Source organism: Limanda limanda, chromosome 3 (genome assembly GCF_963576545.1).
Source record: "Limanda limanda chromosome 3, fLimLim1.1, whole genome shotgun sequence".
In the NCBI taxonomy this organism is placed as follows: Eukaryota; Metazoa; Chordata; class Actinopteri; order Pleuronectiformes; family Pleuronectidae; genus Limanda; species Limanda limanda.
The window spans coordinates 17303916-17328459 of NC_083638.1; the positions used below are offsets into that span (position 1 = coordinate 17303916).

The 24544-nt window shown below is 40.9% G+C and overlaps 2 protein-coding genes and 1 long non-coding RNA gene across 4 annotated transcripts; 2 read left to right on the plus strand and 1 right to left on the minus strand.

The window, feature by feature from the left end:
- Positions 1-1584: 1584 nt before the first annotated feature.
- Positions 1585-16362, plus strand: zdhhc7 (zinc finger DHHC-type palmitoyltransferase 7). Of its 2 annotated transcripts, none has more exons than XM_061068745.1 (8): positions 1585-1690; positions 3869-3967; positions 9480-9830; positions 10780-10904; positions 11060-11156; positions 11826-11907; positions 12681-12811; positions 12929-16362. In XM_061068745.1, exons 3-8 carry the CDS (start codon positions 9486-9488, stop codon positions 13109-13111), a joined length of 963 nt encoding a protein of 320 aa, XP_060924728.1. In that variant the 5' UTR covers positions 1585-1690; positions 3869-3967; positions 9480-9485; the 3' UTR covers positions 13112-16362. The 2 variants fall into 2 exon arrangements, with proteins under 2 accessions (XP_060924728.1, XP_060924729.1); XM_061068746.1 differs by having other exon boundaries at positions 9485-9830.
- LOC132998986 (uncharacterized) lies at positions 12601-17749 on the minus strand. Its single transcript, XR_009678017.1, has 2 exons — positions 17545-17749; positions 12601-12795 (listed from the first exon to the last, which is right to left on the minus strand). It is a non-coding gene; the product is annotated as an uncharacterized LOC132998986 (long non-coding RNA).
- Positions 17750-17878: 129 nt separating this feature from the next.
- On the plus strand, positions 17879-24480 carry terfa (telomeric repeat binding factor a). Its single transcript, XM_061068412.1, has 13 exons — positions 17879-18044; positions 18625-18720; positions 19227-19348; positions 19482-19568; positions 20279-20419; positions 20942-21066; positions 21355-21894; positions 22396-22515; positions 22686-22805; positions 23150-23287; positions 23647-23726; positions 23816-23859; positions 24182-24480. Exons 1-13 carry the CDS (start codon positions 17894-17896, stop codon positions 24338-24340), a joined length of 1923 nt encoding a protein of 640 aa, XP_060924395.1. The 5' UTR covers positions 17879-17893; the 3' UTR covers positions 24341-24480.
- Positions 24481-24544: the final 64 nt, after the last annotated feature.

Genomic DNA, 24544 nt, shown 5'->3' on the forward strand with positions numbered 1-24544 from the left:
TTAACATAACAGTAACTGTCCCTTCAGAACAGGGTTTTATTAAGAGAAAAAGCACACTCACTTTCCGCTGCCTATGAAAGATAACAACGCATCAAAAGTTTGTCTGTCCATGTCTAATTTTAACACGTCCAAGGGCGCGCCAATGAAATGCATTCAAGAGTCAATCATTTATTACCATATCAACTGAGGTGAATTTGTCTCGGTGAGTCCAACCAAACATGGACAGGAGGGACATACACACACTCTCAAAACAAAAGCATACAAGTATAGTATAAAACATAGAAGTAGAATCCAAGTATTTATATGGTAAGGAATAGTAAATCCTCGCAACCAATGTTCAAATTATTGAAACCTCAAAGTATAACATTCTTTTATGAGACAGGAGCACCTGTGGAGCAATAATCAGCAGCGATTATCATCTGCAGAAACCCACTAGATAAATTGCATTTAAAAAAATAATATTCTTGATATTCCTGGTTGGTCTCGTCTTTGCACATTTCAGTCTCTTTTGAGAAAGTAGAACAATAAAAAATGCAGTTAGCTGATTACGAGGGGTCCCTTATAATCTAGACACCCAAAAAAATCACACAAATATCATCAAGTCTGTATTATATTGAAGTTCAAGGCCACGGTTATTGTAGCAATGCCAAGAGGATTCTCTGAGTTTGGGGCTTTTGAGAGACAGACTGGGTTCAGATCAGGCAAACCGCAGCACTGTAAAATATTCATTCAGTCACTTGCTCCTCTCAAGGTTGGAGCTGCAGAACAGTGCAAACGCAACTGATTTGAGAACTGTCCACACAGTTTATAAACCTGTGACAGGAACTCATGAAGACACAACATGCACTGTGAAAGTTTGAGCAATGCTAATACCATATGGAAATTAAGGAGAATGAATGTTAGAAAAAATATTCAGAAATTTCACTTCAACATCTTCTGCAAAAATGTTGAGTACATTCAAAACAATGGTTCTTTCCTCTAATGCACTTAAGACTATTCTGTAATTCAACAGGAAAGGAACAAATAAACAAACAAAATAAATGAACAACTAGAGAAATACATGCTTTCCATTGTTTATTATGAAGTGTGAGCGAGAGAAATATAGCGAAAGATGAAAGACAGAGAGAGAGAGAGAGAGAGAGTGGCTGAGGGAGAGAGAGACAGAGAGAGGCAGAGAGAACGAGGGAGAGATAGGGGGACAGAGAGGGGGGGCAGAGAAAGGAGAGAGAGAGAGAGAGAGAGAGAGAGAGAGAGAGAGAGAGAGAGAGAGAGAGAGAGAGAGAGAGAGGCAGAGAGAACGAGGGAGAGATAGGGGGACAGAGAGGGGGGGCAGAGAAAGGAGAGAGAGAGAGAGAGAGAGAGAGAGAGAGAGAGAGAGAGAGAGAGAGAGAGAGAGAGAGAGAGAGAGAGAGAGAGAGAGCGAGCGAGCACAGCCCCCTGTAGTGGAGGTTTTCACAGTTTATGTGGTTGTAATTCTGTAATCCTCCACCGGGTGGCACTGTTCAACAATAATATTATTTGCCTGGACATTCGCGAATGACACCGGAGAAAGCCGAAGCGGACCCCGGAAGCTCCCTCGTTACTGGTCGGTCTGTCAGAGATGTGCCGCCGCCGCTTTGTAGCCGGAGCTTCTCCGACATGACTCTGTGTTATGAAGACGCTCTCAGCTGAATGAACCCGGAGCATCGAGGTATGAAGGGAAGCTGTTGCTCGGGAGGCTCGGCTGGAGCACCCGTCGCTAGCTGAAGGTGTTAGCCGGCTAACCCTGTTAGCTTCCGCTCATGGCTAGTGAGCCAGCGAGACTTACCAGCCTTCGTGTTTGTGTCTCCGTGTGTGTGTGTGTGTGTGTGTGTTTGTATGTGTGTGTGTGTGTTTGTGTGTGGGGGTGTATATGCGCGTGTCTGTGCGCGCCCGTGTGTTGTGCTTGTGTGTGTGTGTGTGTGTGTGTGTGTATGTGTAATTCTCAGTCACGACCTTTCAGTTATCATTGCAGCAGAGGGGTTGAACCCGGGTCTTGTTGGTCAGTGACAGCTTCACTGTCATGAGGATTGGAGCAGATGGAGGAGGGAGCTGAGGGGGGCTACTGGGAGATGAGGGGGTCTGGTGGGAGCTACTGGGGGCTGAGGGGAGCTGATTGGAGATGGTCTCTAATCTCAGTCACACCTCACTAACTAATCTGCTGAGGTGCTACAGTTTGTGGTTGTCCGGGTTCAAGGTTGGACAGCCACCCTGTCCCCCTCACTTCTCTGACCATAGTGGGTACATGTCCGTGTGGGGACCTCAGGCAGACCAACATGCATGTTCCTGCTGGTGTTGACTCACACCATGAAGGAGGATCACTGATTCGGAGGGCAGTACATGTCAGTGCATTGCCTCTGGTGTGTGGAGCTTTGCAAAGACCAGCTACACAGAGGTGGTCAAACCCAAGGTGGGGGGAGGTGGCCCAAACTTACATCTCAATAATTATTTTCATATCATTCCATATCAATAATCATCATTTAATGTCACAGTAATGTTTTGTTGGCAAATTTGTGCTCCTGAGTGAAGGTTGTGGTTTTAAACTAGTCTTTATGAGAAACAATTGATGAACAACCAAACATTTAGTTTGCTTCCCAAGTCAAAACCCTTTTGGACTTATTTATCAGCTCATGTTGGTCAATATTTAAAAGATTCTGTGATTACACTACAGACTGAATGATTCTCGTATTGTGGCTATCAATAGCTGGCTTGATGAGTGTGTTTCCTGGGAGTAAAAAGAGAAAACTTTTCAAAATCATGGACCCACATCTTTCAGTTTCATTGAGCCTGAGAGGAAGCAGCCATTGTGCAATGTGTGGTAACATTCATTTTTAGGAAAACATGACCTAACCAAAGACTCATGTAAGATTTTAAGTTTCAGCTTATTTAATCTTCATGGTTTTTTTGCACAGTGAGGAGGTATAACAAAGAATGGATCAACCTCCGACTTAGTTTTCAAATATGCTGCTGTTTATCAAGTGTTTGCTCAACATCGACTGAAAATGTTTATCTTTATATACTTGTTGGGCACGTCATCCTACCCCACATTACAATTAGGGATGGGGGAAAAAATCGATTCTGTTACAAATCGCGATTCTTGTGAATGACGATACCCAAGCACTAGCATTGCATCGCCTACATGCAAACAACAGTAGCCTACGTTTTGTTTATTTCAGAGTTTATATTTTAAGTAAACTTTTATTCATTCTATTTAATTTACCTTTTATTTATTGTTTAAAAGTAGCCTAAGTGGCATACATTTCTTAATCTGTCAGTTTGTGTGCAGTTGACAGGGGCTATACAATAATAGGGCACATCTTATTTATTTTCTTTATTGGCTGCCCGGCAGTCATTAAGTTAATGTTAATATTTGAAATAAAACTGGTAAAGCTCTAATTGAATTTGACTGTGTTGTATTTGAAGGTATGATTCAACATTTTTCCATGGTCCAGTATTTAAAAAAAAAAATAACCAAAAGAAATCCCAGGAAATCGTAATATCGAATCGCAATACTTAAAGAATCGCAATACCCACAGAAATCGCAATACATATCGTATCGCCACCTAAGTATCATGATAGTATCGTATCGGGAGGTCCCTGCCTATTCCCGTCCCTAATTACAATGCTGTAAACTATGACACAGTATATCGGAAGGTGTTTCGATTGTGTTGCCCACATTTATTGGTATTCACGTTTCATCAATCAGTAAACATTACAGCTGTCGTAAAATAGATGAGGCTGCATTAGTTTGAGTAAGTTGTGGGCTTACATTTGAGCTGGCATTTGAGTCTGTGTGTTAATCAGAAGTTGTAAAGACTTGACACATTCTTCTGTATCTGTCTTTTTTCAGGTGACGACCTACATGCCAGTCTGCATGTGTGATCCGTTTTCAATGCTGGTCCAGGAGGTAAACCACACAGCATGCTATTGTGAAGAGGAAACCTATTAGGTAGGTTGTCACTTCACCTGCACATCGTCTGGTTTCACAGTAAACAGGGAAACAGCTTGCCAAAGCTGGAAGAGCGGCATTCCTCCTGTCTTCCGAGTACTGAGCAGACTTCTCAGTTCACTAGCAGAGAGCATTTACCTGATTCGTCATGTGCAGCCCAGTAAAATGTTTATTGGTTTCATAACTTTCATTTTTTGTTGAAAACCAACCTGTAGCCTGGAGAGCTAATGGCTTACATGTAAAATCACAAAATGCTTTTTTTAAAGTCTTACATTGCCATTACTCTCCAGAAATGAAACACAAGCCAAAGGGATAGAAGTGCTGAATAAATGCCCAGTTCAGTTAGGGGACAAATATTGAGTTTAGAGCTGGGTGAGTGACTTAACCTTGTGGTATTTGATAAATGTTTGTATCTCAAGCTGCTTTCAAACATACACTGAACTCCGGATAATCTCCTGAAATGTTCTGGAGGGGTTGTATGTGAGAACGCAAGGAAGGGTGTCCATGACGTTTGTTGATGGCCTTTTGCGCTGTTCTGGTTATATTGTACTGAAGCCAAGCAGTTCTCTATGCAGGATGACAGTGAAGTGAGTGAGTAGCTGTGTTTGTCAGGGAGAAGAGAAGAAGCAAATGAGGGGGAGAGGAGGGGGACCGGTGGCTCTTGTGTTGTGCCCTCTGACGGGGTAGGGCAGACAGCTGGAAAAGCAGCTGCTGTAGCTTTAATGGACCTGCCTTCCATTGACCACAGAGAAATCAATATGTCTTAAATTAGCCAGCGTTTTTCTGCCCTCGTAAGAACAACGTTCATTTTCATGTTGAACAAAAAAACAGCTTAGTTCAGCATTGGTGATGTGGCACAAACAACACTATTTTGAATTGAATAAACTTGTCATGTAAACAAGGACACTCTTCATCAGACACACACAGAGCCTCTTACACTTTTTTGATCACATTTCCTCATGATGGATTTGACAGATATTAGTGTTTCTAGGGGATTTAAATTCAGAAAAAGCTTGATAGCATTTCTCCTCAGCATCTGTGGTTTCACTGGCATTCAGCTTTGTGAATATCTGTTTAACTTCATCCCAGCACATGTAAGACTACTAGCAATGTCAAAGCCAATCAGCTCTTGTCTGTCAATGAATTAGCCTTTAGGGCAACGGCCAGTATTTTGTGCCTTCCGGTGTAAACAGCATATCCAGGCCAACACTCTGTCCTCCTTTCACTGTGCACTGTTTACACACAAGTCCAACGTTTCTCCACACAAAACACAAGCTGCCATCTGCATATGAATGCAGATAAATCTAAAAGCCGATAGCAGATGCATTTCGATCATTGAGTTGCACTTCTTGTGCTCTCCACACGGAATGTTTACTTGCCTGCAACCAAATTCTGCTGAAACCCGATTGGTCAAACTAGATACAAAATCCACAAAGCCTCCAGCCCCATAATCCTGCCCCTCGCCCACAGATGCATATTGACACGCACAATCTGTTTAGAGATTACACTGCTAGTATTCTTGTGCATGTGCCATGAGTTATTCCCCCACACATGAGTCATTATCAACATCTGAGCAGACGCTTTCAAACCCTGAGACATTTCATCCTTTCCAGTTCATTCATTTGCCAGATGATCAGTGACCCAGACGATCTTTTTATGTACAAAACGAAATTCCGTTGAAATTCAATGACGTTCTTCTTCCTCATGTCATCAATTTATACTGCGGCAGCTGTTTTGTTGTTTTTGTGTTTTACTTATACGCTCAGTGGACTGTGCGATATGGTAAAAATTTCACATCCTAAAAATGAACTATATCATTGCTCATTACTTGTAACTTTTATTGACCATGCAAATGTGCAGGTGCAGTTGAGCCGTTTACTTCTTCCGCTCTATTGCCTCTCTGCCAGATTGTCTGTCGTGTGCAAAAGCCATTTCTTCATCCAATATTTTATCCTAATACAAATACACACTGAACGTAAACTCAGAATTAACAGTAAAGAAACACAGTCCTCTTTGTTTGAATTTGTCTGTCATCTGGCTGCTTATATTTTTTACGGCTTTTGCAACTTTGTTCAAGTGTAGAAACTGTGTTTCTCTGTCAATTATTAGATGTTTGAATACAAAGCTACACTCTTGTCCTGTAGTTTTCTTGCAACATAGCCTGTGGAAGCAATTTTTAAGTCAGTAGTATAGATGTAAAAATCACAGTTAACACTGCTGAAACCCACCATGACAAGTACATGCAGGTTTTCGAAAGGCGTTGCCAAAATAATGTTAAGACCTTTTAAATACCACATGGAATGACATTTAAAACCTGACTTACCATCGCACCAATAGTATGAAATATGTAGGAAACCTGAAGTAAGGATATGAAATAAAAGCATTGCTTTTTATATCCCAGTTGTAGTGATTCTCAGCAGTACAACAAATTATTGATCAAAATGAGGATTGTATAACGGGAGTGGAATATTTAGCACACACCTGTCCTATAAACATGAAGTCACTGTGTGGCCTGGCCATTGAGAGATGTCCTCTGCTTTGGGCTTTCAGCTCCACAGGCTTCTTCTCCTTTTGCATTTCAGTTTTAGAAGGAATTCTGACAACACCCTCTGTGAAAGTTTTTGGATGCCGGCAGAAGAAGTGTGGTGTTTAGGAAGCAGTCTGGTTGGTTCGTCAGCAGAAGACTGACAGCTTGGCTCTGCAGCCCCCCTGCTAACTGGAAATGTCTCATTCAACTTCAATGCTGAGCAAAGGAAGGAGTCATTTGCTTCACAGCAAGAACTCGACGTCAACAAATTAAATGAGCAGCTTCACCTTACAAGTCACATCAGTTCTGTGGCTTTGTGAAGATTCAACAATGACTACTTTTACACGGATAGCCATATTCTGACTATTGACCCTTTCTAAATAAGATATTATTTGAGTATGATGTTTGCATGAGTTGCTAATAGAATATACCATTTATGTTCCTGTTTCTGTTACAGAGCATATCTGATTAGAACTCACGTCCTGATTCTGAACATCACATATGTTCAGAATCATAAAAAAAAAAAAAAAAACACTAACCACTTTTGAAAACTAACACTTTGGTAGCACTAAAATGGCACTTACTTATAGCACTCTATAGTTTTGCTTTATTTCGAAGAAATTTTACTGTCTTGATTATTGTTGTTCTTGGTTTGTACACTCAGGGTTGAATGCACTTATTGTAAGTCGCTTTGGATAAAAGCGTCAGCTAAATGAAATGTAATGAAATGTAATGTAATGTAATGTAATATGTGTTCACACTCAAACCCAGGGCACGTGTCATTGAATGGTTGGTAACATCTGTACTCGTCGATGTATCTAAACGCTAATCTCTTTATTATGAGATTAAGATGTATACATGTTTACATAGTACATTTAAGGTCGGAGTTCATTACAGTACTTCATTTAATTATTCCTTATTCCTATTCTGGCTAAGATAATCAGGATACAGCACGTGCATAAGAACGTCCGTATGGTTTTCCTCTATGCGATTATGCAAATGTAATAGTGTACTGCTGTATTTCTATGTCTATAGAGTCAGCAAAAGACTTGTTCAAACTGATTTAAACAAGTCCATGTTTCAGCTACAGGTGAAATTCTTCAGGTTGATCTGTCAGTTTATTTGGCTTGCCTTGCTTTCTCTGTTGTAACACAGGTTTTAGTAATGATGCAGATTCAAATCTCTCTTTACACCACAGACCTTAAACCACAGATTTTTATGTATATTTACTTAGCTCCTTGTTTTATAATTTTCTGCTGTCTCAGTGAGTCACAGCGCCGCCTGTCAGCAGCAGGTAGCTGGGTCTACAGATTATTATTAGCCCATATCTCTCATGCACATGTACTTCAGCTGCAGGATCAGTTTCCTAAAGGGACCCAGGCGGCCATTGATTCATCTTGAATCCCTTGACATGGTTCTCTCATGACCTTGACATGAAAACAGAAGACAAAACCTCCAGTGACTCGCGTCTCATGTAATAACAGCTGCTCAGCTCAAAGGGCACTAGGCTTGAAGAGTTTAGTCAATGTTGAACGACCTTACTTATACATTTACTTTTCCCACTTGTTTTACGGTAAGGTTTTTTTTAACCGTACAAAAGGGTGTTATAAGTGGTTAACCTTGTTTTAATGATATATAATGATGTAATTACAATCTTCTCTACCTCAGTCCACTCATTACTGTATTTTTCCAAGCACACATTATCGACGACCAAATCTGCCAAAGTAAAAGATATAGATTAATAAATGAATGATTAAAGAACACATACAAAAATTAATAAATGCAGGAATACAGAAGTTGATTCATTAAGAAATGAAAATAATAGGTCAAGTTTGAGGGGGGGAAAGCTAATATTTAGGGCCCGAGCACTAATCAAAGGTCAGGTGAGACACTATTGTTATTGTAAGGATTATTATTATTCAGGCAAATGAATTGGCTTTTTGAGGGCTTTACCATGCTCAAATTCTTACCAAAATTTGCAGAAAGTTAGAAAGTGGTGAAAATGTACGTATTCTGAAGGAATTTTCAATGGGCATCGCAAAATGGCTCAACGGTGCCCCCCGAGACCCCTGGAACGTGTTCACATTGACCGGTCTTCACAAAAATCAATATACAGGTGTATCATGACCAGACAAACAAAAAGGTCTTAAGGTGCAATTGGAAAAACTCAACAGGAAGCCTGCTATTTTGCATTTAGTGCCCATTTTGGCCATATTCCACATTTTTACTTTGATGTACGTGTACCAGGGTTTTCATCGGATCAACTTCAAATCCCCCGAGACCCCTGGAACGTGTTCACATTGACCGGTCTTCACAAAAATCAATATACAGGTGTATTTCTATTTGTGGTTAAAATGTGCGCTTTGACTTTAGGTTTCAGAGCTGGTCTGTACTTTATTTTTGTGTTTTAAAGCATTCGCCCTTCTCATGTGGTGAGAGCAGGCGCTAAGTTATGAGTTTATGAAAGGTTGGTACAGCATAAACCGTCATTGACCTGAGTCCTATCTTCAGACTTTGTAGTTGTGTGTGTGTGTGTGTGTGTGTGTGTGTGTGTGTGTGTGTGTGTGTGTGTGTGTGTGTGTGTGTGTGTGTGTGTGTGTGTGTGTGTGTGTGTGTGTGTGTGTGTGTGTGTGTGTGTGTGTGTGTGTGTGTGTGTGTGTGTGTGTGTGTCCATGTCCATGTCCATGTCCATGTTTAGTTAATAATGTATTTGTATATTTCTCTATTGATTTATGAATGCATTTGTGTGTGTGTGTGCCCATATATGTATATATATATATATATATATATATTTATTTCCGTATTTATTTTTTATTTCTATATATCAAGCTGTTGATTTTTGATACACTTTTTGGGGGCAGTTTCGGTCCTCTGTAACAGTTTTTGGAGTGTGTAGCTATTAAACTAAACGCTGGATACATTATCATTTTATTGTGAGTCCGAAGCCCTAAATTAAATCTTCCTTTGACTCTGTCCCCTCACTAGAGCAGGATGCAGTCTTCAAACCACCGGCTGCGAGACATGGAGCAGCACCACCCACTGCTGTCGGCAGGTGCAGATGTGGAGACAGGCAGCCTGGCAGCCGGAGTGATGGTTGGGGGTCCTCACACGGACCACACCGCGGGGAACCGTCCCCTGTGGTTCATTCAGGACAGCTGCGGCATGGTGTGTGCCGCCATCACCTGGTTCCTGGTGCTATACGCCGAATTTGTGGTGAACTTTGTCATGCTGCTTCCCGCCAAGAGCTTCTGGTACTCCCTCCTGAACGGGGCGGCCTTCAACTCACTGGCTGTGCTTGCATTGGCATCACATCTTCGCGCCATGTTGACTGACCCGGTAAGGATGTTAAACAGAGGGTGGGTGAGGTTGAGGACACATTTGCGAAAAGGAGAGTACAATATCAAAACAGGGTTTGAAAGTAAATAAAAGGGGAAATAACCATGGAAAATGAAGGACACTGTAAATTTGGAGAGCTACAACTATGGTTCAGCAGTGATACTGTATTTACTGTTGAAACAAAATGCTGGTTTGTTGTGTTAAGACTAGTCTTACTTAGATAAACAATATATTAATGGAATCTGGAGAGAGAGTTGCAGAACAAGCAGGAAGCCCTCCCTGATGTAATCTGGGTACACTGAGCTGAGGGTACTGTGTAGAGCAGCCGTCTAGTGTGTCTGCTACAACAATTTCATTTCATCCGTGTTTGAAGTTTTTCTACCAGATATCCTCATTAGATCAAAGACCCCGGAACAAAGTCTGTAACTTGTTTATGTTTCCACCACATCTGAACGACTGTGAATGCTCTGCTCTTGGACCTTTCACTTAAGGATCTCACGACATGTATTGATCCCAACAGAAATGTTTTTCAAATTTGAATCAAACAATTCCATCAGTGCAATTTCTACTTATCTCTTCAAAGTTCAGATAAATGAATACAGTTTCTGCCAACCACAGCAGCTTCTTCTTTCTCTTGTGTGATTCGACACCTTGTCGTGATTTCCAAGCAGTCGATAATTTGGATTCCTTACCTACTGGGGTGTGAAATGACACAGTCAAAAGCTTCTGCCTGAGGGCCAGAGAAATCGAAAATCTTTAGTTGAAATGTTTACATCCAGTTCAACTTGACTCTCAAAGATCTGTAGTTATTGAACAAGTCGTTGGTGTTTTTAATCCTGAATTGAGACTCTCTTTCACTTGTGTTAGCCTGTGCCACCTAACATTTCTTGTATGTTTCTTGTAAACTTGTTTCTTGTAAACGATCAGCGTTTGTCTTTCACTGACTTAGGGGGCAGTCCCTAAGGGCAACGCCACCAAGGAGTACATGGAGAGCTTGCAGCTGAAGCCTGGTGAGGTTATCTACAAGTGCCCGAAGTGCTGCAGCATCAAGCCTGAGAGGGCGCATCACTGCAGGTCTGTGGAGCTGCTGTCCCTCTAAGCTTGTAGCATCCAAAATGTGTTTTTCAAACATTTGTATGCACATATTTTTGTGTACAGGGCGGAGCAGTGGAATTGATGACATTAGCATTAACCGTGATGAATTAACACCTTCTCTCTCCTGCCTGCAGTATTTGTAAAAGATGTATCCGGAAGATGGATCACCACTGTCCCTGGGTCAATAACTGTGTGGGAGAAAAGAATCAGAGATTCTTTGTTCTTTTCACTGTAAGTACACAGAGGTACTCATGGAGTTCTCTGTTTAATTCTAACAACAGGGTATTATAGGGATTAGAACAAAAATGTTTTTCTTTTAGATCACTTGATGTTCTTTATTTAATGCTGACTTTCACATGCTTTTTTTCACATTTATTTATGAATCCACATTTATAACTATTATCTATATCGAACTTGAGGGGAAAATAATTCCATCCCAAAATGATCTTGCTTGTATTTCATGTGGAAATAACCAGCTGCAGTTCATAACTCTCGATGATGAAGTGAATAGAAGACACATGAAATAGCCATTTGTTACTGTCCTGACAACATCAGCACTTTTTTATGGCATCATATGCTGACAGGAACTTTTTTATGACAAACATAAAGCCGTCACATATGGCTGAGCTGTGCAAGGTCATCAGCATGGCTCTATTTTTATTTTGCTCCTCTTTCAGACCTCCATTCATAAAGAAGTTAACAGTAAAAATGCGTAGATCACCTAAAATGTTATATTTTTTGATAAAACTGAAAGTTTGAAGGCTTTATAGTTTGATGGTCAACATGAAATTAAAAAGCTTCATTACCACAGTATACACAAACCCACCTGGTGAGAGTGGAGTGGCTCCTCCTTTTTGCCTGATCTCACCTTCTCCCCCTCTTCTATTTTTCCCTCCACAGATGTACATATCCTTGATTTCTGCCCATGCCCTGGGCCTCAGTGGAATGCACTTCTTCAGCTGTATTAAAGTCCAGTGGAACGGTGAGGCCTCTCTGTCTCAAAGTGTCAACTACAACATGAATCTGAGTCAAACCCAGGAACACAGAAATTGATGGAAGTGCAGCTTAAGAGTGAGAAACACAATTAAACAAGTGATTTAAACAGTTCAGAGAGATGAAAAGACAGTCAGAGCCGAGCGTGGAGGAAAAAGAAAGAGATTCTTCTCCGGTTGTAAGAGCTGCTGCTGCTCAGGACACTGGAGTTGTCATTGATCTTTTCTTCCTCCCTGTAGGAGTGAACCAGAAAATGAAGGTGATATCTCATTCTTAGAAATCGAATTAATGTTTCCCTCCACAGAATGATTCTCTGACTCCGCAAATAAATATTTTCCACCAATTTGTTTTTCCAAACAATCCGGCGTTCCAGGCCAATGCAGGAGTGCAAAAATGACAGTAAATGTAGTAAGAACTCCAGCTAGTTAGAAATGGATAACGGGTTTGGACATGATGGAATAGTTACTGTATGCACATCCAGTCCAGTATGCCTAGGTCAGGCTGCGACATCAGCTAGACAGGAATGAGGGAACACACACACTGGATTATTAGTTCCCACAACTTAATTGGACCTAAAGAGGAAACATTTTGGTGTGGTTGTTTGTGACCCAGAGGATTTCACCCTTTATCTATTTTGGCTTCTAGGTAATTGGCTTTTGGGATATTTCATATTCAAGATGAATTATTAATTTATTGTGTGTTTTATTTGACATTTTTGTTGTTCTGTTCAAAATTTAATAATTCTTCTCTTTCTCTGATCAGAGTGCAGTGAGTTCTCTCCAGGGGCGTCGGTGCTGCTCCTCATCTTCCTCTGTCTCGAGGCCATCCTCTTCCTCACTTTCACAGCCGTAATGTTTGGTACACAGATCCACTCCATCTGCAATGACGAGACGGTCAGTGCTCTTTCCCATGTTTATGAAGTTATGTCTATACCTAGGTAAATGAGCCAAAGCAAATAGCTAATATGATGAGGAATCTTTCATTCACAGACCTGTTTAAATGTCTTGCAGGAGATTGAACGTCTTAAAAACGAGAAGCCCACGTGGGAGCGCCACGTGAGATGGGAAGGAATGAAATCTGTGTTCGGGGGTCCACCGTCTTTGCTATGGTGCAATCCTTTCACGGGTCTGCGTCTGCGGCGCGTGTTGCTGTTGACCCACGGCCGCCGCGGCGGGTCTGAGTTTTCAGTTTGATCCAGCTCATCAACACTTGATCCTCCCTACAGCTAGATTTCTTGTACACCCTCTCCTGATCTCGGGCTTAGATGGACCTCGGCTCCCTGAACCTGTCTCTCATTTGTGGGTGTCAGGCAGACTGGCTGCACCAGTGGGACCCCAGTGAATCAATCACCCACCACTGAGATTTGGAATCCTCTCTCTTACATGCTGACGAGTCTTCTGAGCAACTGGAATATTGTTTTTAACATAAGCAGCCCTTTGGTTAGTTTGTGTCTTTAGGATAAGCATGCAGTAAGTAAAAAGTGAGTCTTTAATTCCTTGTGAGACCAGCCGAGGTGTTGCTTGAACTCAGTGTTTGTACCTTCAATACACAACTCCTGCAGTTTGTCTTCGCTGCTACGCACACAAGATTCAAGATTAGGGTTTGGTATTTTTGGAGAGGAGATCAGCAATATATCCTCATCATCACTGGACCCAGACAAGTGAATCAAAACGGGAAAATACTTGAAAGTGTTGTGTCGGACCCAGACAAGGGGATCGCATAGAAGGACATGCACCACTCACATGGATCTTGAGAAAGCAGCCTGGACACGGAGCACCATGGACATCATGAATTATACTGTGCTGCCTTGATTTGCATGTATGACAGTTCAATCAGTCAGTATCTCTGCCAGAAAAAGAGACTTTTCTCTGTCTTAAAATGAATGAACAGGCTACTGTGAACACAAGCCTCATTCTTATTCAAGAGAACTGAGTGGTTTTTCCTGTCTCTTCATCTCCTCCATCAGTTGTCCTGCCTCTGCCTGACATTTTTTAAACGTAAAACAAGCCAGTATAAATTAATTCTCCTTTTATTATTTTTTTAAACCTGATGAAGCTTCTGTAAGCTTCATCTGATGAAGCTTCTGTAAGCTTCATCACAGTGACCACTCCAGACAGTTGACCTTAATGACTCACTAGGGAGGACTACAGTTATTCTGAATATTCATTTGGGAGGGGGAAATATCACAGTTTTGTATAAGTCATATACACGTGGTCAATTTTCCATTCCACTGCTCTTACATGCTGCTTCACGTCTCACTGTCTACAAGTGATGGGTGACCCACAGACCAATGATACGCCTCCCTATGTTTTTTTATATATACATATAACCAAGCGATTCAGGTTAAACAAGGTTGGCTGCTGCAAAGACAGAATGTTCTGAAGTTATATTGGTTTTATTTCTACACAGTTTTGCTATGTGTGTAAAACTGGAGGCTCAGTCTGTGTATAGTAGGAATCCACAGGAGAGAACAGACTTCATAGCATTTAAACCGTGGCAAGCCTGCCGACAACCCCCACCTCAATTCAGAGCCAAGTCTCGGACGTGGTTGCTTAGCATGCTCCTTGGCCACCGAGTGGTTAGACATTTTGAAAAAGAGAACTTAACATACTCGTCAGACCTCCTCTCGCTCGTCGTGAGCTCATTCTTATCCCCAGAGCCCAGCTCCATTGTGTAGCCTGTAGAATTATAAAGGAGCTGCTTTGCAGAAAGAGGCTGAGGTACAGGGCTCATTATACAGACTGAACAAAGTCTCTGTGAGGCCTTTCCTACCTGACTCCAAAAACGTCGGACTTGTGACATCATGCGGCAGGACAGAAGCAGATACTCTCCCAGTGTCACTAGGACACTTAATCCATGCCTTCAAAATCATTCTGTCAAGTTAATTTATTAGCTTGAAAGATTTTTGTTATTTTTGCCATATTTATGAAAGTGTTTTCTCACTTTGTGACGACTATGTCTCCTGTTTTTTTTTTACTCTGCATAAGTCATGGGCCTGTTTGCACTGGATGAAAGTGGCTTTTTTAAGTCAGGAGTTGTAAGATTTAAAGTCAAGTTCTGACTGATGGGCCGGGATAGTGTTGTCGAATCAAGATTCTCAAAAGTCTCGTTTTTTTTAATGGCGTGTTGGACAATACATTGCTGTTCGTTCTCATCTGTGGTCGTCAGGAGAAGAAAGTCCTCTGTTTACACTAAATGATGATATCTGCGCTCTATGGCAAGGATGCTTTTAAACAAATGCTGTCATTTCGAATGTAAGAGTTAAATATTTCGGGACTAAGTGACACGTTGCTGAAAGCTCACTGATATCAGGGGATTTTATTAATGCTGGCCTCTTATTTCTTGTTTTATTCTGCTAGACTGCATCACGTCAGTTGACTGGATATACATGTTGGAGAATCCCTTTCCTGCTCAAGCAGCGTCATACTGTGTCAGTATTCAGAAAGTCTCTTGTGCTAACGTACTCAGTGTACTTTTTTTAACAGACGAAAAAATCTTAGGCGTTAGACAGATGTATTGTATTTTAAGGCTTCTCAGAAAACAACATCATGCTGTTAAGTGTTGTAGATGCACCAATATCTTGCTGATAAATCGACCGCTGTTAAATGAATAATATTTGCGAGTATTAAGGGTAAAACTACATCCAGAGCCACTCAGAGGCCGATAAACTGATAAACACAAAATGCCTTTACACTACAAGAAAATATCTAAGCCCTGACTTAATGTAACAGTGGCAGGAGTAACACACAGCTTAACTTTAAGTAATATTTGTAGGAGGTCTCAGAGCTAACAGATTCATATCATGTGACGAATGGTGTAAAATTTTTGACCTGGCTTGGTTGGTATTAACAACTACTTGACTAGAGGGTAGTTCTGCTTCATGACCAAACTCACATGTTAAAATCATCTTGGCTTGAGGTGGGATTCTGTTACAGGGTATGTAGTTTTACATTCAGCAATAGAATAAATTAATGATGATTTTTAAAGGGTCATAGTGGTAAATGTATTTTGAGCGATTCTCCACTTTCCTGTTTGACTAAGTAAAACAACAATCAACATGGAGAGAGAGCTGTAGGACACGTGAAACGGTGTAAACAAATACAACACTACTCTGTCAAAAGGTTTTTCTCACACTAGTTTGGGATTATTGTGCCGAAATTCCCAGATAAAGAGCATTTTGTGATGTATAGAAGGGATTTTTAACAGCCTGGAGGTTTCACCACAGATTTACCATCATTACCAACATTGCCATGAGAAAGTGCAAAATGTTTTATTTCCTCCAGAATAAAAGTCCTTCAGCTTTATAAACAAACTATAAAAGTTACTATTAACAATATATAAATGGAATGTTTTATTCAAGCTTTTTTAAATTAATGTGTCACAATCTTTTAATGTCTTCTATCTTTAATGTCATTCTTTTGCATAATAAACTTGATTAAACTCATAGATTGTGATCGATTGTCCATTATAAGCTATTACTTATGTTATTCCTGAGTTTTGTTTCTGGATATTGTGTAAGGCCCGGTAGTCCATTTGATATCCATTTTATCCATCAGAAGGTGTAGTATAGATGAACTGGAGAAAATGACTGCTGCGGGAACTAAGAAACGTTGCAGTGAAGTGTGAGCGAAACTTTTTGTGTCCCAAAGGTTATGCAAATGCTCCTCTATGAAAATGAGCCACTTAATATAAACTGAGTAGAGTCCATCCCTCCATCAACAGTCCTCTTTTAGTCAATTAAGCTGCACCACTTTTCACACGCATAACAGTCACCATCAGATGATTTCGTTCATCAAGATCCCTGAATTATTTCCTGGGAAAAGTGAATGTCATAAAACACCCTATCTAAAAATTATTCAGAGTTTTTTTTTAAATCCCTGGATCCATTTACTGATCCGGAGCTTCACTAAAATGAAATGGTTCTCTCCTCACCAATACTGCATCCAGGCAATAAATCAAACCCTTAACATTCAAATATTACTACAAAGTGATATGCGACTTTGCAATGATGATTGAATAAAACTTACGTGATACTTAAGCCATGGCATTATAAATCCAACTAAGGATGTCCTTATTGAGGTTGGGATTGAGCTTCTTAATAAAAGCGAAATTACAGGGGCATTAGAAAAGGAAATTTATTAAATCGAGTAAAACCGACCAACAGCAAAATAATGAATACCACGAATAGGAACATCCAAAGAGAAAATACACCCACATTCACCCTAAATATAAACACTGACATCGGTATTAAAAGTTTGAACCCTAAATTCTGGCAAAGGGTGGAGATTAAATGATTATGATTGCGGTCGGTAATTTAATTTAATTTTTAAATTTAATTTTAATTTTCTAAAACATTTATTTTTTATATATATTTATTTTATTTTTTATTTTTTAAATTTGAAAAAAAAAATCTTTATATAACCTATATATATTTTCACCACTTTCTAATTTTCTGCAAATTTTGGTAAGAATTTGAGCATGTTCAAAAAGCTAAATTAATTTACTTGAAAAATAATAATTAATAATCCTTACAATTGCAATAGGGCCTCGGTGTCAGTTCTCAGGCCCTAATTAAATATCATCATAAACAAGAAAATCTAAATCAAAACCTTTGAGAAGAAAAAACCTTTTGTCCAGTAGGTGGCGGTGTGGTGTTTTCTTCTGGTGAGATGTGCCAATGACCTCGAGAGTAGGAAGTAGTGTTCCCTGAGTGAGGTCTGTCAGGCCGCACGCTTTCTAGAGCCTTGATATAACTGTGTGTCGTTAATGTTGAACACGACAAATACTGACGACTCTTGATTTCACGATACAAAGTCCGCATTCTTGTATTTTCTCCATCTTGAAATAGCGACTGTCGTGACAGTGAAAAACCAAACTAAGGGAACAGAGAACCTCCCTTATCGCCCCGCCCCCCGCCCTCCGCGTCATCAGCTGCGCGGTGAACGCGGCTCAGCTTCCGCCAACAAGATGTGAATATGGCGGCAAAGGCAACTGTGGACGGTGTCCTGCCCGAGGAGGAGGGCATCGTGAACCGCTGGATCGTGGACTATTACCTGTCCCTGGCGCTGCAGGCCTTCGACCGGGAGCAGTTCAGCGACCTGTGCAGCATCAAACATGTGGTGGACAGTAAGTGAGCGGCCGCCGCCATGTTTGTCTCCTGCTCGGCGCCGAGCTGCACTTTGTGGAGTTCAGGTTTCAACACAACTTCACACTGCTCTGTTCACCGCGTCACTGTGTGCGACGTGGCTCCAGCTGCATTTTTAATTTAGCTTCAGTTTCCAGACTTTGTTTTATTATGAATCACATGAGCAGGCAAGTCCTGTCCAGTGCTCGGGCTTCCAGACTGACAGTGAGGTTGTGTGTCACAGCATAACATGAGATGATCCTTTTGTTAGTCTCACACCAGAAAAGTGAAAAGCCCCAAAACACACATCAGTAAAGTAATCCTAAACGCAGGGAAAATATAAATAGAGTAGAAACAGTTAACAGAGGAATGTGAGAATAGATTCAATGTGACTGATTGGACATGAATCGCACAGCCAGAAATGCACACTGTGTTCTACAGGCTGGTTTTCACTCTTTTCCTGGGCGTCCTCACGATCTTCCATAAAGACATGGATTGGACTGAGGACCACAGAGTGTGTAGTATTTACTGTGCATGTGTGAGTCAGTAGAAGTGACCTGTGTGTTTATTGTCTTGTTTCAGGTGTCCTGGTTCGCTCTCTGGAGTCCACGGATTCAATGCCAGCGAAGATCCGTGTGTTGCAGTTTCTCGTCCTGATAAACGAGGGGGAAAGACTCGGTGAGACTTGATGCGATCCCTGAGGGTCCAGATCACAAGTGCTATCTGAGGAAATCCTGTAAATATCTGAATGCAGCCTGTCGTGTCCTCAACGCCTCCGCAGATATGATCACTCGGACCATATGGGGTCTGTGACACATGTGGCTTCATTCCTTTTGCTGCGTGAATCCATTTGCAGGCCACATACGAAGGAACCAATATTTAGCTAACGTCCTCTGATCTGCTACAGTTCAAACACATATTTATGCGTCTCAGTTTTCATCTGTTGATTTGTCTGAATCACCTCATACTGATTCTCTCTCGCTCTCTATTGCCAACACACTTACTCATTCACAAAGATTGTCATTGGACACATCTGTAAAAACATCATTTGATCTTTTGCACACACAAACAACATCTTGTCTCTTCTTGATGTGAGACAGTTCAAGTAGTTTAGCATCTTTTCAGTTCTGCTAGTTCATTGTAATCTGACACTCCAGTGAACATTGCTTTGTTCTTACCTGCAGATGTGTCATCTGAGTCTATCACTCCTCTGGAATCAGCCTTAAAGTTGCTTCAAGGCATGAGCAAGGACTGTAGCCTCCCACAGCAGGAGATTGACAACGTGTGCACTTCAGTTAAAGAGATGGTAAAAAAAACATTTGTCTAATTCATGCACTGCACTGGTTCAACTCTTGCATTCATTTTCCCTAATAGCCTTCCTTCTTTAATTCATAATGCCAGTGCTGCAAAATTAGCTGACTTATTATTTTTGTCTTTAGATCGTGGTGTTTCTCATCAAAACCAACAAATTCGACAGAGCAAAAGAGATGCTGACCAAGCACTTTCCCAAACCAATGGTTGGCAAGGTGAGTCCACCAGTGTCCTGTTCACTCAGGGGCTCAATCATTTGTGAGTTGAATAATGATTTAAGTAATTTGCTCCTGCATATGATGGAAATTTTACCTGCTGAAAGAGACTCCTGAAATAATGAGATTTGAGAATAATAGTGTTAAGAGTATTTTATTACTTGCTCTGTGTGTGTATCATTTCCATTAGAATATGTACATTGATCATACTATGTATAGTGTTGGAATGATGACTGCGTTCACATGTAAGCTAGTATCCAGATTATTATCAGGTTTTTGAAGTATCCAGTTTTTGTGTTAAAGCCAGTAGCAAGATCATATCCCCAAGAATCACTTCTATTTTGCTTATCATGTATGCGGGGGTTATGAAAAACCAGATTTTTTTAAGCACTATATATATGAGAAATGTGGTGTTTCATATCCCTGTAAAGATGATAAGCAAAATAGCAGTGATTCTTGAGGATAAATATATATATATATAATCGAAACCAGGATCAGCCTCATAACAGAGATGCCAGTGTGTATGTAAACAAAGTCAATGAGGCAATAGGCGTGTTTTTAGTGACACCACAGAATATCTTTGCTGCTACAAACCACGTGAAATAATATACGTGTTGTCTATTCTACAATGTTCAAAAAGATGCTGTAATGCATTTGTTCAAACGGGCTTAGGGCGTGCTGTGTTTCACATAACTGCTCTTGTGTCCTAGAAAGCTATATTCATGAGTCTCATCAATAAGAGGTGTAAAACACATGAACTCATCCAACACATCGACTTCCGGCAGTTCAAGAAAAAGATGTTCGCCTTCTGCCAGAGGCTCTGTCCGTTCACTGTTCCCTTTCTGCACAAGGTGTGTTGGGTTGTTTGAATGGAAATGTTTTCATCACTAGAAGCTGACTTGTCAACAACACTTACGTTTATTTGCATGCATTGTGAAAATATTTTGGTTTGGCCCGATAAGGCACCTTTTGCCTGTGTTAACCTTAAAAGGATAGTTCACCCAAAAATTAAAATCCACTCATTATCTACCCACCCCTATGCCGATGGAGAGGTGGGTGAAGTGTTTGAGTCCACAAAACACTTTTGGAGTCTCAGGGGTAAACAGTGCTGCAGCCATTGAATTGAAGTTACTGAAGACCAATCCTATAGAAAAAGTACAGAAAAGGACTAGGAACTTTTCGTGTGGTGCCGGTAAACCCCGACATTCAAATTTGACTCGATAATTTGACTAGATAATAACGATAATGAGTGAATTTAAATGTTTCCATAACAAAATGTTCTGCCAACACACAGATATGACACTGTTGTGTGTTTGGGCTACGTACATGTCTTGATCTTTTTTTTGTGTTTTCAATTTGTTTGTGTTTACTAGGCAGCAAAACAGCTGATCGATACACGACTCTCAGAGCAGGATGACAGTGCAGCCGGACCTGATGAGCAGGAGCAGCCTGGCCCGTCGTCTACTCCACCGATAAACACGGTCCTGGTCGTATCATGGTAGATGCTCTCTTTCCCTCCCAGCTAACTTCAGTTCTTTTCATAGAAACTCATCATTAATGTGAAAATACCAACATTTAACTTTCATCCTTATTTTACATACTGTCTCAAGCCCTGTCATCAATGTACACCAGTATTACATGCTTATATATACTGAAATAATTCAGAAAGTCCTTTAATATCACAAGAATAAAGTTTATACTTTTAAAAGGGTTAGAGCCAGACAATTGTTTTTTGTCCCAAGCATTCACTTCAAACTCCTTATCTTGTCTCTTTCTTATCTCCCAGTAAACATAATATTATCCAGAGGACCAGACTGGAGGCAGCCTACAAGATGCTGGCTTCACTATCAGATATGAGGACATTTGCTCAGCTCGAGGAAGAGGTCGAGAGGGAGGAGCAGGAAAGGACAAACGACCTTCTTCTGCGCCTGTCACCTAGTTTGAAGGAGGATATCAGTCTGGACTCTGAGCCGGACGGTGTGTTTCAGAGATGCTCGGGCAGCCCGATGGAGGCTTCAGTAGCAGACCAGCCGCCAAAAACAGAGGCTGTTTCTCACACACAGACAGGTTCACTCTCAAAGTCACCCTCACCACCCCTGAGGAAGAGGCGGCTGTACACTGTGGCACGACTGGTAGTCGAGCCGGACAGCCAGTCGAGCTCCCAGTGCACAGTGGCCTCACCGGAGCCAGACACCCAAGCCCTTGAAGTGGAGTTACCCGAGTCACCAACTATAGCCGATGATAACTCTCAGAGCCTACTGACAGACAACGAGGTTACCAAACCCTCCAGGAAGCCGCGCACACAATCTTCCCGTCTTCGCAGCAGGTAATTAACAATAAAGCTCAAACTAGGGGACCACTCCCCAAAGCTGCAAACAAGTTGAGATGATGGTTTTGACTCGAGTAGGTTTGAGTCACTGTATGTTGAGGTCTGCAGTCCAGTCTGAGCATGAGATAATTTCATGATGTATCAAAGTAGCATGTTATGATACATGCACTCATTAAAATGGTACATTCATGAAAACGCATTCAAAGTTGGCAAGCTCTGAAATAAACAAGTTGTATAAGAGGAATTCATTTATATTTTGTAGTGGTTAGCCCGGTTTCTAAAAACTAAAGCAGTACATTTTACAAGAATCATGGACATTACATATATTTCTTGAAGAAAATAGCCTAATATAAAGCGAAAAAGATTTTTATGCAGACTCATGATGTAGATTGTGTTTTTTGTGTTTGTACACCACATTGCTTCATCATGAGTAGTTTGCATGTGCTTGTGTATTCCTCAGTGAGTGTTGGTCACTAAAAACCTGTTCTGTCACATCAGAGCCTCGACGAGTGCGACGGTGTTGTCAACAGACAGCGAGAAGGAGCTCCCCGTCGCTGAGGCCAACAAGGGAAGTTGTGTGGTGGGAACCCATAACCAGTCCCACAGTTCACTCAGGAGGTAAATCTGAATGTGCATCACCTCACTTTTTATCTTCTTAAGTGCACTGTGTATGTTTAAAAAAACATGGTGACTATATTTGATTTACTTTGAGAGAAAATAATAATTTCTGGCACACCGGATCGATTTCCCTTTCCTGTATAATGTTTGACTCCACTCTCATCATGCAGCAACTCCCCCAAGTCACAAAGCGGAGTCCAATCATCAAACAGTGATGAAGAGCAACATGAGTCGTCTGCCGGCTTCAGAACCCCAAAGAAAACTGAGCAGTCCAGAGTTTCTGTCACCAGGTAAGTCCAGATACATTTTCAAACCTTATGTTGTCACCATAGCTGTTTTCATCAAAAGGAATCCAGAAAATTGAGGCTGGACATTTTCCAGAGTTTGCCATAACATTCATGCGAGGCCTTGTATTATTCCAGTTCACAGAACATTTTCCTGCTTATTCTGAAAGGGCTCACTCTGACATTTTACTAAGGGAGTGGAAAATGTCCAGAGCAGCTGACTCTGAGAATTGCATTCTCACGCACAGCACATCTGGAACATTTCTGGACTTCAGTGCATGTTTGAAAGCAGCTTGTTAGTCTTGATTTGAGAGTTCAAAATGTCTGACAAACTGCTGTAATTCACACAGGGAACGACAAAATGACAGTGACATCATAGATTCTTCGTTGGACAGCTCGCCCAGTGTGTTCCGTCACCCCCGGCCTCAGACCAGCTCCACTCCACACAAGGACTCAGCTCCAGATAAAGACCCTTCCCATTCAAAATGGTAGTGAACTTTACACCAGTTCTAGTTTTAATTTTTTTTTTAAAGAAAATCTATTCGATTTTTGAAGCTGCCATTCTGATTAATCAACATTAATCCAAATTCACATGGTCAAGACATGCAATTGTGTCCCTCATAGTATTCACGAGGGTGTTTAAAAACTGCTTAAGATGTCAATTAACCACACGTTTATTTACCTTTACAACACACTACTCAAACATACACAGTATTAACCAATATTTGCTCTAGAATAGTTAAATAATAGCATTGAAATTATGTTTGTAATAGACTTTTTGTTTTTTGAATGACCATTATGGATCAGGGTGCCAAATACTGAAACCAAACCTTTGTCCTATTCATAGGAAACAACTGTACAGTACCGCAAAGGAGAGCAAGGAAACCTGGAGCGATGAAGAAGAGCATTTCCCCTCCAGAAAGAACAGTGGGAAAATTTCCTCACCTTATCTGCCTCATAAATGTCGTTGGGATGATCATGTTCATGTAGTAATATATTTTCTTTTTCCTATTAAGGGTTGCAAGAGAGCACCATTTCAAATTCAGGCCACAGGAAGAATGTAAGTATACCAAGACTTGCATTTGTTATTCTCAAAAGGTCAAATTTATTTCATTATGTCCTTAAAAATGGCTAAAAATATGGGAGTCACGAAAGCTAACTAGCCAGTAAGCAAACACTGATGTATAAAAAGGATAACATGGATTTGGTTGATTCTCTGCGCAGTGATACAGACTTTGAAAGTTGTGAAGTGTGAAAGTTGTGAAGTGTGAACCCGCCCAATGTTGCTTTACAATGCCACGTCAACAGCTAAAAGCATTGATGCTTGTTTTCGACCTGTGACGGCAGCAGAAACGTGACCACATGTTCCTGTTGTGTTGCAGAAGTGGACCGAAAGTGAGACTGCGATGTTGAAAGAAGGAGTCGAAAAATTTGGAGAGGGGAACTGGAGTAAGATAAAGTCCAGGTACTCCTTCAATGGTCGAACAAACGTCAACCTCAAGGACAGATGGAGAACACTGAAGAAGTTAAATATGGTCTAAAGTTCAAGAGCACTTGGTGCCACTAAATGGATCGTTATTGTTCAACTAAGTCAAATATTTACTTTTTTTCCCTGCATCATCCCTGATGTTTGTACAGTTACAGTTAACCTAGTTGAATAAACTTTGATTTCAATTTGTAATATTGGTTGCTTTCTAATAAACGATGCATGCATTGTCACTGCAGACCAGTATTCAGCAGCAAGA

Bases quoted from the DNA above. Each gene is read 5' to 3' on its own strand.
- zdhhc7 (XM_061068745.1), top strand. From the start codon at position 9,486: ATGCAGTCTTCAAACCACCGGCTGCGAGACATGGAGCAGCACCACCCA. The intron at 9,831-10,779 runs GTAAGGATGTTA...TCACTGACTTAG, and splicing joins GCGCCATGTTGACTGACCCG to GGGGCAGTCCCTAAGGGCAA. The intron at 12,812-12,928 runs GTCAGTGCTCTT...AATGTCTTGCAG, and splicing joins CCATCTGCAATGACGAGACG to GAGATTGAACGTCTTAAAAA.
- terfa (XM_061068412.1), top strand. From the start codon at position 17,894: ATGGCGGCAAAGGCAACTGTGGACGGTGTCCTGCCCGAGGAGGAGGGC. The intron at 19,349-19,481 runs GTAAAAAAAACA...TTTTGTCTTTAG, and splicing joins GCACTTCAGTTAAAGAGATG to ATCGTGGTGTTTCTCATCAA. The intron at 20,420-20,941 runs GTGTGTTGGGTT...TGTGTTTACTAG, and splicing joins CTGTTCCCTTTCTGCACAAG to GCAGCAAAACAGCTGATCGA.